General features: G+C 41.4%; 1 protein-coding gene across 3 annotated transcripts in view; it reads left to right on the forward strand.

The window, feature by feature from the left end:
• The window catches only part of S1P (membrane-bound transcription factor site-1 protease), a 181,533-nt gene that overhangs the window by 57,679 nt on the left and 111,214 nt on the right, over window positions 1-12,640 (forward strand). For all 3 annotated transcript variants that reach the window (XR_006773386.2, XM_045749653.2, XM_069302196.1), the window contains exon 3: window positions 864-1,015. Coding sequence is in view for 2 of the 3 variants with exons in the window: in XM_045749653.2 (XP_045605609.1) it covers window positions 864-1,015 (152 nt within the window). In the remaining variant the exon portion in view is untranslated. The remainder of the gene's footprint in view (window positions 1-863; window positions 1,016-12,640) is intronic.

The raw sequence follows: 12,640 nt of genomic DNA on the forward strand, positions 1-12,640 counted from the left end.
GGCCGTTTTTGGTAGTACAGTATGTCATGGGCTGATATTTAGGCGCAGGTTTTTTTGGAGGATCGTGTATCGTGGCGGGCTCTCCTTCGACTCGATACCTGAGGTGCTGCCATCTCCCTGGTCAGTGACCCTTTTTGTTCTTTTCTGTGGTTAGCTTCAGGGAGCTGATGGGGCTCGCCACAGAAAACCAGCTTTGAATGTAATGAAAAGCCAGTTTCTGGGTGAGCCCCGGAGACTCCCTGGCATCCTCCCTCCCCCCAGGTCATTGGCAGGTTTTATCATTGTAGAACTGGCCTGTGTGGAGCCCAGTTCACCCGGGCCAGCTTCCTCCCTCCCTCCCTCCCTCCCTCAGGCGAGGGGGAAGGTGGGGTCAAACTAGCGGGAGGCTGGTTTCATAAAATTTGGTTTTCATTTTGGGGGAGTTCTTTCGCCAATTTTGAGGGTGTGGTTTCATTTTAACCATGCAGTAACCTGTTTTGATTTTCCTGTCTTTCTGGGTGCTTTCCCTTGGATAGTGGCAAATATGATAAACTTTAAATGTTCTGTGTTCATAGGCCATCGCTTCCTTTGCCTCTCTGAGGGGGCCAGGTTCTGGCTAGTGGTACCAGGTAGGCCAATAGAACTCCACAACTGATTACACCCAGTAGTATGGCACTTAATCAGTATACAAAGCTTCAGGGAGTTTCTGGGGTTCACCCAGAAACTGGCGTTTCAGCGGTATGTTTTTAAAGGGAAATATAAAATCAGCACACACACAGAGCAGTGTAGTAAGTACATTTTAAATTTGTATAATTGGTTTTCTTTAACAAACATTTTCTGGAAGGTAAAGTCTGTAATTTTAAAGTAAGATATATTACCCTCAGAATACATCGTAGCATTTAAAGGATACTACAGGCAAGAGGCACGTGAACGTTTTATTGAGGCTGCATTAAATGAATCCAATGTGGTTCGGTGGGAGGTCCTGCCACGTGATAATCCAGCTAGTGACTACCCAAGTGATTTTGATGTTGTTCAGGTATGAATTTTCGTTTTTTTTTTTTGTCTTGTTATACTGTACTAGCAGGATTACATTATTCTTAATTATAATTATGCTTTTTAAATTTAAAAAATTTCAAGGGACCATGGGTGATAAATTTATTTGTTAAATCATAACCATTAATATCAGTATAAGAACTTTAAAATGTCTCCAAATATGTTTACAAATAGTGAGGAATTTGTCTTGACTACCCATGTCTTTGATACTTTTATTTTATTAATTTGTTTAGGTACATGTGCATTTATGCAACTATTCAAGACTATATGAAGGTGATTCATATAATTTATATGTGATGCTAAAAGGAAATCCCCGTCTCACAGAATGATTAGTCATGCAGAGCCACGTTATCAGTAACCTGCACTGGCAAACTTTGGATGCATTATGAAGAACACAAACACATCAAGAACACGAAAGTGAATAAAGTTGCAACGATACAAAAAATCCCTGTCTTGCAGGATGCTTAGTCATTCAGAGCTATATGATCAGTAGCCTGCACTGGCAAATTTTGTATGCATTATGTGGTTGTCCTCAAGAACACTCCAGGTGCCTTATGCTGGCAGGTCTGAAGGGTCTGACAACTGGGCATTTAATAATGTAAAGTGAGACCATGACCAGCTCCTGCTTACAGAGTTTGCACCTGAAATTGCACCAGAGTTTGCACCACTTAAGTATAATTACCTAAGTGTAGTTATAGGTTGAGAGCTATGCTCGTGGTGTCCCGTCTTTCCAGTACGCTTTGCCGTATAACGCTGTGAAATTACTGACAGATTTTGACCTCCACCACCTTCTCACTTAGTTTGTTTCAATTGTCTACCACTCTGTTTGCAAAAGAAAATTTTCTAATATTTTTTCTCCACCTCTGTTTTCTTAGCTTGAATCTGTGGCCTCTTATTCGTGAAGTTGCTGGTTTCAGGAATTCTTCTTTGACAATACTAGCAAATTTGTTAGTATTTTGTAAGTGGTAACCATATCACCTCTATTTCTTCTACTCCTAGTTTTGGCATGTTTAATGCCTCTAGTCTCTCCTCGTAACATTTGTTTTTCAGTTCCTGGAGTCATTTTTTAACATGCCGTTGCACCTTTTCCAGTTTATTGATGTGCTTTCTGAGATTTGGGCACCTTACAACTGTTGCATATTCCCGTTTTGGTCTCACAAATGTCATGAACAGTTTCTTTAGTGTTTCACCATGTATATAATAAGTGCTCTGGGGTAGGAGAATTGTTACTTGTAGCCACCTGCCAGGTAACGGCAGAACAACCTGATCCTGATAACCATTGTGTCGCACTATCTGGTGGACATTTTATAGTGCCCAAGTACTTAGGTTTCAGATCTAAACAAATCATGGCTTTTTATACTGATGCATTCAGGCCTTTGGGAGTTGTAATTTCTCTATTATTAGACTTGAGTGTTGGGAACAATATAATCTTAACAACAGAGATGGGGATGATGTAACAAGACCTTACTAGGTCTTGTTACACATTAATTTGGCTGCACAGTGTCCTAATAATGGTTTATATTTATTTGAGATGTCATTCATACAAAAAGTATTCTAAACCCTTTATTCTGTGCAGTGAGCAAGTGTATTTATAATTGGTATCATGAAGTTCTTGCTGTTGATATTGTGGGAGAAGTTTTCAAGAGCTTGAAGACCAGACTTTCAACCACAGAAACTTATTCCTCCTGTAAACAAATCCACAAGGGCCGTGACGAGGATTTGAACCTGTGTCCGAGAGCATCCCAAATGCTGCCTTAATCGACTGAGCTACGACATGGTCAACAGAGTGGAAACCGAAGTTCTACTGAACTTGCTGGATCCTGCAGCCTCTCCGAGGCACAAACCAGGCTTTTACACAACTCCCCCATGCACACGAGCTATGTCAATAGGCCGTTCTCCCTCTTTGCTCTTACTGCATTACACACAGAAATCACAATTGTGTGATGCATCAAATGAACAAAGCCACAAATCCTTGTGGATTTGTGGATTTGGCGAAGAGGGAGAACGGTGTATTGACATAGCTAGTGTGCATGGGGGAGTTGTGTAAAACCCTGGTTTGTGCCTCGGAGAGGCTGCAGGATCCAGTAAATTCAGTAGAACTTTGGTTTCAACTCTTTTGACCATGTCGTAGCTCAGTTGATTAAGGCAGCATCTGGGATGCTCTCAGATGCAGGTTCGAATCCTCATCACGGCCCTTGTGTATTTGTTCATTTGTTTACACACGTACGGGTCCACTGTGAGCGTGGCGCTTCAGTTTACCAGTGTCTCCTGTTGCAACCTGTTCTCGCACTTTCGTATAGTCAATATTGACTTGTTAAATACTTGTATGGTCGGAGCCGGTCGGCCAAGCGGACAGCACACTGGACTTGTGATCCTGTGGTCCCAGGTTCGATCCCGGGCGCCGGCGAGAAACCATGGGCAGAGTTTCTTTCACCCTATGCCCCTGTTACCTAGCAGTAAAATAGGTACCTGGGTGTTAGTCAGCTGTCACGGGCTGCTTCCTGGGGGTGGAGGCCTGGTCGAGGACCAGGCCGCGGGGACACTAAAAAAAAAAAAAAAAAAAAAAAAAAGGCCCCGAAATCATCTCAAGATAACCTCAAGATATGTGACATACTAAAGATACTAGTTTACCTTGAAAAGCTTCATAGAAAACACCGACCTTACCTAACCTTCTTGGTATGTTAATTAAGATAAGCATCTTATTGCTTTGTAATTACAATTATTACTTAACCTATTATAGGTATAGGTTTAATTATTACTTAACCTATTATAGGTATAGGTTAACAGTTTCGCGCGCCCGGCTAAGGTTAAAAAAAAAAGCGGTATGTGCGCGCGGCATTTTTGTCGATTAAGCGTCAAAACAAAAATGTGTATACTCTTTTTACTCTCCTGACCTTAGTTCTCGAGCAACGTATTTCATTTTGGTACCAACGTGTTCGCAATAAAATTATCTAGAAGAACATCAGTAAAAAAGGTCACGAAGGTATAGAGATACCAGCACCAAATAAATAACTATGTAGATGACTCTCGTGAGCGCCCAACAGCAACAAAATGTTTTTACTCTTGGGATTGTTATCACCTCCACACTTGTCCTACAGCGTTAATTTTGGTATCAATGGACTCGCAATGAAATTCCCAACACGGTGATATGAATATAAACGTAGAATAATGGTCGTGGCCCACCCGCAAGAGTGTGGGAAGTGGCGGAACTGTTACCCGGTATCGGTGATGCAACGACACATGTGCGATACGACGCTTTGAAAGTTTATACTTATTTCACTGTCCTGACATTATTATTCTATGTACGTCATTCATTTTTGTGCCAATGTGTTCGCAATAGAATGTTCTATGAGCCCGTAGGTAAAAAAGATCAACAAAGCGTAAGATAGAATAGCGCCAAATATAAAACAACGCTGGAACATATCAGTGAGCGTCAAACACACACAAAATATTTTTACTGTTGTTATGTTTGTCAAGATTATACTTGTTGCACACAGTTATTTTTGGTTGTACATTGATCGGAATAAAATTCCCTAAACAGACATATGCATATAATACATGATATGGGGGAAGCATTACCAGTATAAACGGCTAAAGTCACCCACCTGCAACCCGTTTGGGACACTCATGCAGACACACGCTACACCCAAAAAAAAAATCTATGAAGGTTCGAGTCTACTCACGGCAGTTTATGTGATAGTGTTCATTCTGGTATCAAAATACTCGTTTCAGTTTGTAGTTCATGCGATTTTCAGAATCAACTGAATCGCTGGAGGTTCAACATTTGAGTCAGTCAGAGTCATCTGACAAAACCGTCTCGTCAAATGGCAGTGTGCCAGACATCTCGGGTTCTGATTCGGTTGCTGCTTCAGCTTGAGGTGTTGAAGTGAACAAGGGCCGCCTCACACCAGATGGTCCGGGAGTTTGCATGGCATCAGCATAGGCAGGACCTGTGTCATCATTTATGTCTGGAGCGTGCCGCAAGTGTTGAGATACTGTTGCTGTTTGAGGCCAATCTTCCGGGTCCCAGCGCAATAGGGCCCAAATTGCCACCTCGTGGAACTGTAGCAATGTTAGCTTTTTTTGATCAGTTGTGTTGTATTTGTACAAAACAAAGGCATTATGCAATGCCATTTGCAGGAAATAAAACGTTCTCTTTTTGGTCCACTTGTGAGTTTTCCTGGTAAGATGGTAATACCATTTGATCGAAGTGGTCCACACCTTTCATGAACTTATTGTACCATGCAGCCTAGTGGTGAGAAAGAGAACCTCATGGCGCGCAGTTTGAAACAAACCCAAAGTAAATCGGATTAAAATTGAATTTTATACAAATATTTTTTTGAGGACATCATTTTATGTCCACATTGCGGAAGCGGGTAGGTGAAACAGGACTCCAGGTTATGTCCTGATCCGCATAAAGTGTTAAGTAATAATTGTAATTGCGAAGCAATAAGATGCTTATCTTAACACTTTCACGGATTTTAGGAGAATACTCACACTTTAGAAGAATAGGAAAATATGAGAAAGAAAAGAACCGCCCCTTGAGGGTGATGTTTAATGGAGTGAAAAACATGATGGAAGTGCTAAGAAATGCCAGGAAACTGCAGAGTGATGAGGTTGGCAAATTTTGGTCAATAAGACAAGACCTCTCCAAGGAAGACAGAGAAAAGCTGAAAATGAACCTAATTGAGGCAAAACGTCTAAATGGGGATAGAAATGAAGAAGACAGAAATTCTTTTTTTTACAAAGTGACAGGGACTGGAAAGCTTGTGAAATGGTACATAAAAACAAAGCAACAAGATCAGTAGTGGAAGGGGGAGTAAAGAGCAAAGGAAAAGGGAACATGTTCCTGAAAATTGTATATACCAACATAGATGGAGTGAGGTCAAAAACTTTGGAGTTGCAAGATATAATCCAGCTTAGGGTCCCAGATATTGTTGCATTATCAGAGACGAAACTTGAAGGAAATATAATAAATGAAGTCATATTCCCAAGAGGCTACTCAGTTTGGAGACGTGACAGGAAAACTAGGAAGGGAGGAGGAGTGGCTGTACTGGTGAAAAAACACCTGAAGGTAAAAGAGTTAATATTTGAAAACCCTCGAGATATTGACATAATGGCATTGCAGGTCTGGAATCAGGATGATAAGCTGATAATTGTAGATACCTACAGCCCACCAGCAAGCAACACATGGACAAAGGAAGAACTGGATGACAAACGAGAGGGCCTCATAATGGTCATGAGAGATATTATTGTACAAGCAGATAAAGATAAATCACGACTGTTGATACTGGGGGACTTCAACTTTAGAGCAATAGACTGGGAGGCCTATGAAGCAAGAACGGAGGACTTTTGGACATGCAGATTTGTGAACCTCATTCTGGAGACATTCTTGTATCAACACATAAAGCAAGCCACAAGAATGAGGGAAGGAGATGTACCGTCAGTACTGGATCTAGTATTCACCAGGAAAGAAGAAGAGATTTTTGACATCCAGTACCTTCCTCCCTTGGGAAAGAGTGATCACGTCCTGTTAGACATTAAATATGCTTTAAGATATCATCTAGAAGAAAATGGGGACATTGAAACAGTTGATAAACTCGATTTAAGGAGAGGCAACTATGGGGAACTTCAAAATTTTTTTAATGAGTGTAATTGGACAGAATTGTTGCTAGGCAGGGAAGTAAATGAAATGTATGCCAAATTTTTAAAACTATACGAGGAAGGCACACAAACATTCATACCAAAACAGAGATGCAGGGCCAGAAAACAGGATTGGTTTGACAGAAATTGTGAGAGGGCAAGAGACCAAAAGACACAAAAATGGAATCAGTATAGGAAGAGGCCAAACCCCCAAACATACCAGCGATACAAAGATGCGAGAAACAACTATACAGCAGTAAGGAGAGAGGCAGAAAGAAATTTTGAAAAAGGGATAGCAGATAAATGTAAAACAGAACCGGGCCTATTCTACAAATTCATAAACAACAAATTGCAGGTAAAGGATAATATCCAGAGGTTGAAAATGGGAAACAGATTCACGGAAAATGAAAAGGAAATGTGTGAAACATTAAATGAAAAGTTCCAAAGTGTGTTTGTACAAAATGAAATCTTCAGAGAACCAGACACAATAAAAATTCCAGAGAACAACATAGAGCGGATAGAGGAGTCTAGAGATGAAGTGGAAAATATGCTAAAGGAGCTCGGGAAGAACAAAGCAGATGGCCCAGATGGCGTTTCACCATGGGTTCTGAGAGAATGTGCATCTGAGCTCAGCATTCCACTTCACCTGATCTTTCAGGCATCCCTGTGTACAGGAATCGTAGCAGACGTGTGGAAACAGGCTAACATAGTTCCAATCTATAAAAGTGGCAGCAGGGAAGACCCCCTCAATTATAGACCTGTATCATTGACAAGTGTAATAGTGAAAGTATTGGAAAAGCTAATCAAAACTAAATGGGTAGAACACCTGGAGAGAAATGATATAATATCAGACAGACAGTATGGTTTTCGATCTGGAAGATCCTGTGTATCGAATTTACTCAGTTTCTATGATCGAGCCACAGAGATACTACAGGAAAGAGATGGTTGGGTTGACTGCATCTATCTGGACCTAAAAAAGGCTTTCGACAGAGTTCCACATAAGAGGTTGTTCTGGAAACTGGAAAATATTGGAGGGGTGACAGGTAAGCTTCTATCATGGATGAAAAATTTTCTGACTGATAGAAAAATGAGGGCAGTAATCAGAGGCAATGTATCGGAATGGAGAAATGTCACAAGTGGAGTACCACAGGGTTCAGTTCTTGCACCAGTGATGTTTATTGTGTACATAAATGATCTACCAGTTGGTATACAGAATTATATGAACATGTTTGCTGATGATGCTAAGATAATAGGAAGGATAAGAAATTTAGATGATTGTCATGCCCTTCAAGAAGACCTGGACAAAATAAGTATATGGAGCACCACCTGGCAAATGGAATTTAATGTTAATAAATGTCATGTTATGGAATGTGGAATAGGAGAACATAGACCCCATACAACCTATATATTATGTGAGAAATCTTTAAAGAATTCTGATAAAGAAAGAGATCTAGGGGTGGTTCTAGATAGAAAACTATCACCTGAGGACCTCATAAAGAATATTGTGCAAGGAGCCTATGCGATGCTTTCTAACTTCAGAATTGCATTTAAATACATGGATGGCAATATACTAAAGAAATTGTTCATGACTTTTGTTAGGCCAAAGCTAGAATATGCAGTTGTTGTGTGGTGCCCATATCTTAAGAAGCACATCAACAAACTGGAAAAGGTGCAAAGACATGCTACGAAGTGGCTCCCAGAACTGAAGGGCAAGAGCTACGAGGAGAGGTTGGAAGCATTAAACATGCCAAAACTAGAAGACAGAAGAAAAAGAGGTGATATGATCACTACATACAAAATAGTAACGGGAATTGATAAAATCGACAGGGAAGATTTCCTGAGACCTGGCACTTCAAGAACAAGAGGTCATAGATTTAAACTAGCTAAACACAGATGCCGAAGAAATATAAGAAAATTCACCTTCGCAAATAGAGTGGTAGACGGTTGGAACAAGTTGGTTGGAGAAGGTGGTGGAGGCCAAGACCGTCAGTAGTTTCAAAGCGTTATATGACAAAGAGTGCTGGGAAGACGGGACACCACGAGCGTAGCTCTCATCCTGTAACTACACTTAGGTAATTACACTTAGGTAATTACGGGATCAGGACTCCTCCCGGAGTCCTGTTTCGCCAACCGCTCCCGCATGGTGGACATAAATTTATGTCCTCTTTTAAAATATTTGTATAAAATTCAATTTTTATCCGATTTACTTTGGGTTTGTTTCAAACTGCGCGCCATGAGGCTCTCTTTCTCACCACTAGGCTGCATGGTACAATAAGTTCATGAAAGGTGTGGACCACTTCGATCAAATGGTATTATGTCCCAAACGGGTTGCAGGTGGGTGACTTTAGCCGTTTATACTGGTAATGCTTCCCCCCATATCATGTATTATATGCATATGTCTGTTTAGGGAATTTTATTCCGATCAATGTACAACCAAAAATAACTGTGTGCAACAAGTATAAACTTGACAAACATAACAAAAGTAAAAACATTTCGTGTGTGTTTGACGCTCACTGATATGTTCCAGCGTTGTTTTATATTTGGCGCTATTCTATCTTACGCTTTGTTGATCTTTTTTACCTACGGGCTCATAGAACATTCTATTGCGAACACATTGACACAAAAATGAATGACGTACATAGAATAATAATGTCATGAGAATGAAATAAGTATAAACTTTCAAAGCGCCGTGCGTCGTCCCATCACCGATACCGGGTAACAATTTCACCACTTCCCACACTCATGCGGGCGGGCCGCAATCATTATTCTACGCTTATATTCATATCACCGTGTTGGGAATTTCATTGCGAGTCCATTGATACCAAAATTAACGCTGTAGGACAAGTGTGGAGGTGATAACAATCCCAAGAGTAAAAACATTTTGTTGCTGTTGGGCGCTCACGGCGAGTTATCTTCGTAGTTATTTATTTGGTGCTGGTATCCCTATACGTTTCGTGACTTTTTTTACTGATGTTCTTCTAGAGAATTTTATTGCAAACACGTTGGTACCAAAATGAAATACATAGCTCAAGAACTAAGGTAAGGAGAGTAAAAAGAGTATACACATTCTTGTTTTTACGCTTACGCAGCAAAAACGCCGCGCGCACATACCGCTTTTTTTTTTTACCATCGAAGGGGGCCGGAAAGTGTTAACATACTAAGAAGGTTAGGTAAGGTCGGTGTTTTCTATGAAGCTTTTCAAGGTAAACTAGTATGTTTAGTATGTCACATATGCACGTATTTAATAAGTCAATATTGACAAGAAGAAAGTGTGAGAACGGGTTGCCTGCCTAGTGATGATCGTGCTTGGATTCTTTGTGAAAATTTAATTGTTTTTGTGCTTCTGTGGTTTTTGAACATTAAAGTTCTTATTATATATCACACCATGGGTTCCAAGAAAGTCAGTGGTAATGTTCAACTGAAGAAAATAGTTGAGGATGATGATTGAGGAAAAACAAGAGATCATTCATAGTGAGACAATGTGATGTCTCACTACAGACAAGTGTTAACATGTGTGGGAAAAACAAGTGTCTATAGACAACTCTTAGTATGACAAGCAAGCAGTGAGCCACAACCAGGTTCTAGTGGTATGCCTGTAAAACATAAGAGAAAGTACACCAGATAAGTCATCACTGCCTGATATTATAATGAAAGGGGACTCCCCCTTCCAAACACCTCCTCCCCCTCCTCACCGTCTTCCATACATTAACAAGATTCCTTTATAAAGGTAAGGTGCCTATGAGTAGTTTTCTGTATAAAATGTATTTTTTAGTTAAAATTTTTGGCAGTGTGGAACGGATTAATTCAATTTACATTACAGGGGTGCCTCGGATTACAAATTTAATCCATTCCTGGAGACGGTTCGTAAACTGAAGCGAATTTCCCCATAAGAAATAATGGGAAATGAATTAATTTGTTCCTGATTCCCCAAAAAATTCACTTCAAAATAAATTTTATACCTAATTCACCAAATCTTCACTACAAAAGTATGTACAAGTTATTACTTTTTCTGATGACTCCTGTTGACATATGGAAGATGGTGAGGAGGGCGGATGAGGAGAGGTGTTACTGTTTTGAAGGGGAGTCCCCTTCCATTATAACATCAGGCAGTGATGATTTCTCTGGGGTACACATTCTGGCACGTTTTGCCTGCATACCACTAGGACCTGCTTCTGGCTCACTGCATGATTTTCTCATTGTTTTTCTTGAAGATTGTTTTCCCTTCTTTGTAACACTTGTCTGTAGTGAGACATCACATAGTCATTAATAAGATCAATGCAGCGGCCTGCTAAAGCTTTATCTGGGTGATTCTTTTCAGCAAAACTTTGCAGTTCTTCCCATACTGCACACATTTTCTTCATTAATGAGGAAGCGACATCCTCTACTGCCTCCTCCTCCCCCTCCCTCCCCCCCTCCCCTGAAGATTTGTTATACTGCCTAACTAGTTCAATAACACGTGTACCATTTTCATGTTTATGAATGATCTCTTGTTTTTCCTCCATGGTCATTCTTACATGTGTTTTCTTGCCTTGAACCTTACCACTGGCTTTCTTGGGACCCATGGCGAGATATATAATAACTTATATGGTCAAATAGCCAAAAATCCGGAGAGAATCTGCAAATCCTTGCAGATTTCAGGCGGGATAGTCACTAGGCGGGAGGCACTGGGAAACTGAGGTGTGATTGCCGTGCCACCACACACTAGGTCGGCCATACGCGTATCAACAAACTCGTATCCCAATGCAAATTTTTCAAAGAAATCGGGCTTGTAACCCGGAAAGTTCGTAAAGAGGGGCATTTGTAAACCGAGGTACCACTGTACAGTATTTCTTATGGGAAAATTCGTTTCGGTTTTCGTTGTTTCTGTTTTCGTACCGTCTCTGTTTTCGTACCGTCTCTGGGAACTACGAAAAAGAAGGTATAATACCACTGTACTAGGGGGCTGCATGTGCTTAGGGTTCTCTTCCCTAGGCGCCCTGTAAGTACTACCCTTGGGTTCTAAGTTTCCCTTCCATAGAACTTTCAGGGACCACTTCCATAGGGGGTCTTTGCCACTCGGTTCTTATCCCGCCCTTAGGGCCAGCAGGGGTTTTCGTGGCCTTTGTTTGGCCTTGGATAGATAATGGAATCGTTTTCTGGTAGGGGTGCAAGGTGCAGAGCAGCTTGCCCACCTATGTGGCGACCAGTTTCTGTTCCTCTGAAGACGTACTTGTGTTTTTTTTTCTTTTATTTTTGTTTTCCTTGTCTAGGGAAATTCTGTTCCTTGTTTCTCCTCGTCTGCCTGGTTTGGCTATTAGTCCACTACTGTTGGTTGGGTGGCCCCCAAGATTGTACACGTCACAGGGATTCAGCTTTAGCAGATACCCTTGTTAGTTTGGGCCCAGCCGGTTTTGCTGTACCTTGCCTGGGCTTGACTTGACCTGGGGGGCTTGGACCCCTTTGATCCAACTTGGGTTTTGGTGCCCTCTTTGCAAGGCTTGTTGTTGTAGGGGGAGGGTTTTCTTACCCCCCATCCCTGTATGAGTATGATTTGGGGTCAGCTCCTCCTCGTGTTCGGTTCCGGGTTCCCTTGGGTTCCTCGGTCCCTTTCATTCAGGAGGTTTTCTGCTTCTTGTATCTCCTCTAAGGAGGTTCAGGAGGTGATCCATCCTCTGCGATGGATCCAGCCTTGTTTAAGTTCTGTTCTTCTTCCCCCGTATTGGGTGCGTTTGGAGGTTTGGAGTCTTCCTGGCTGGCAGACTGTCTATTCTTTTCATTGGAGGCGTGGCATGGGTTTTGTTGAACCCACTCGCTTGAAATGACAGAAAACTTATACCGTTCTGCAGGTTTACCTGGAGGGGGCGAGTTTGAGTGTCTTCATGCGTGCTTGTTCGGCCCTGTGCTTCCTCATCATGTTGGGCTTGTGCAGCTGCTCATGCAGGTTCCTATCCTTTCGCGTCTTTGGTTGCTTTGGTCTCTGTTCCTT

The sequence above is a fragment of the Procambarus clarkii genome, chromosome 47 (genome assembly GCF_040958095.1).
Source record: "Procambarus clarkii isolate CNS0578487 chromosome 47, FALCON_Pclarkii_2.0, whole genome shotgun sequence".
Classification (NCBI taxonomy): domain Eukaryota; kingdom Metazoa; phylum Arthropoda; class Malacostraca; order Decapoda; family Cambaridae; genus Procambarus; species Procambarus clarkii.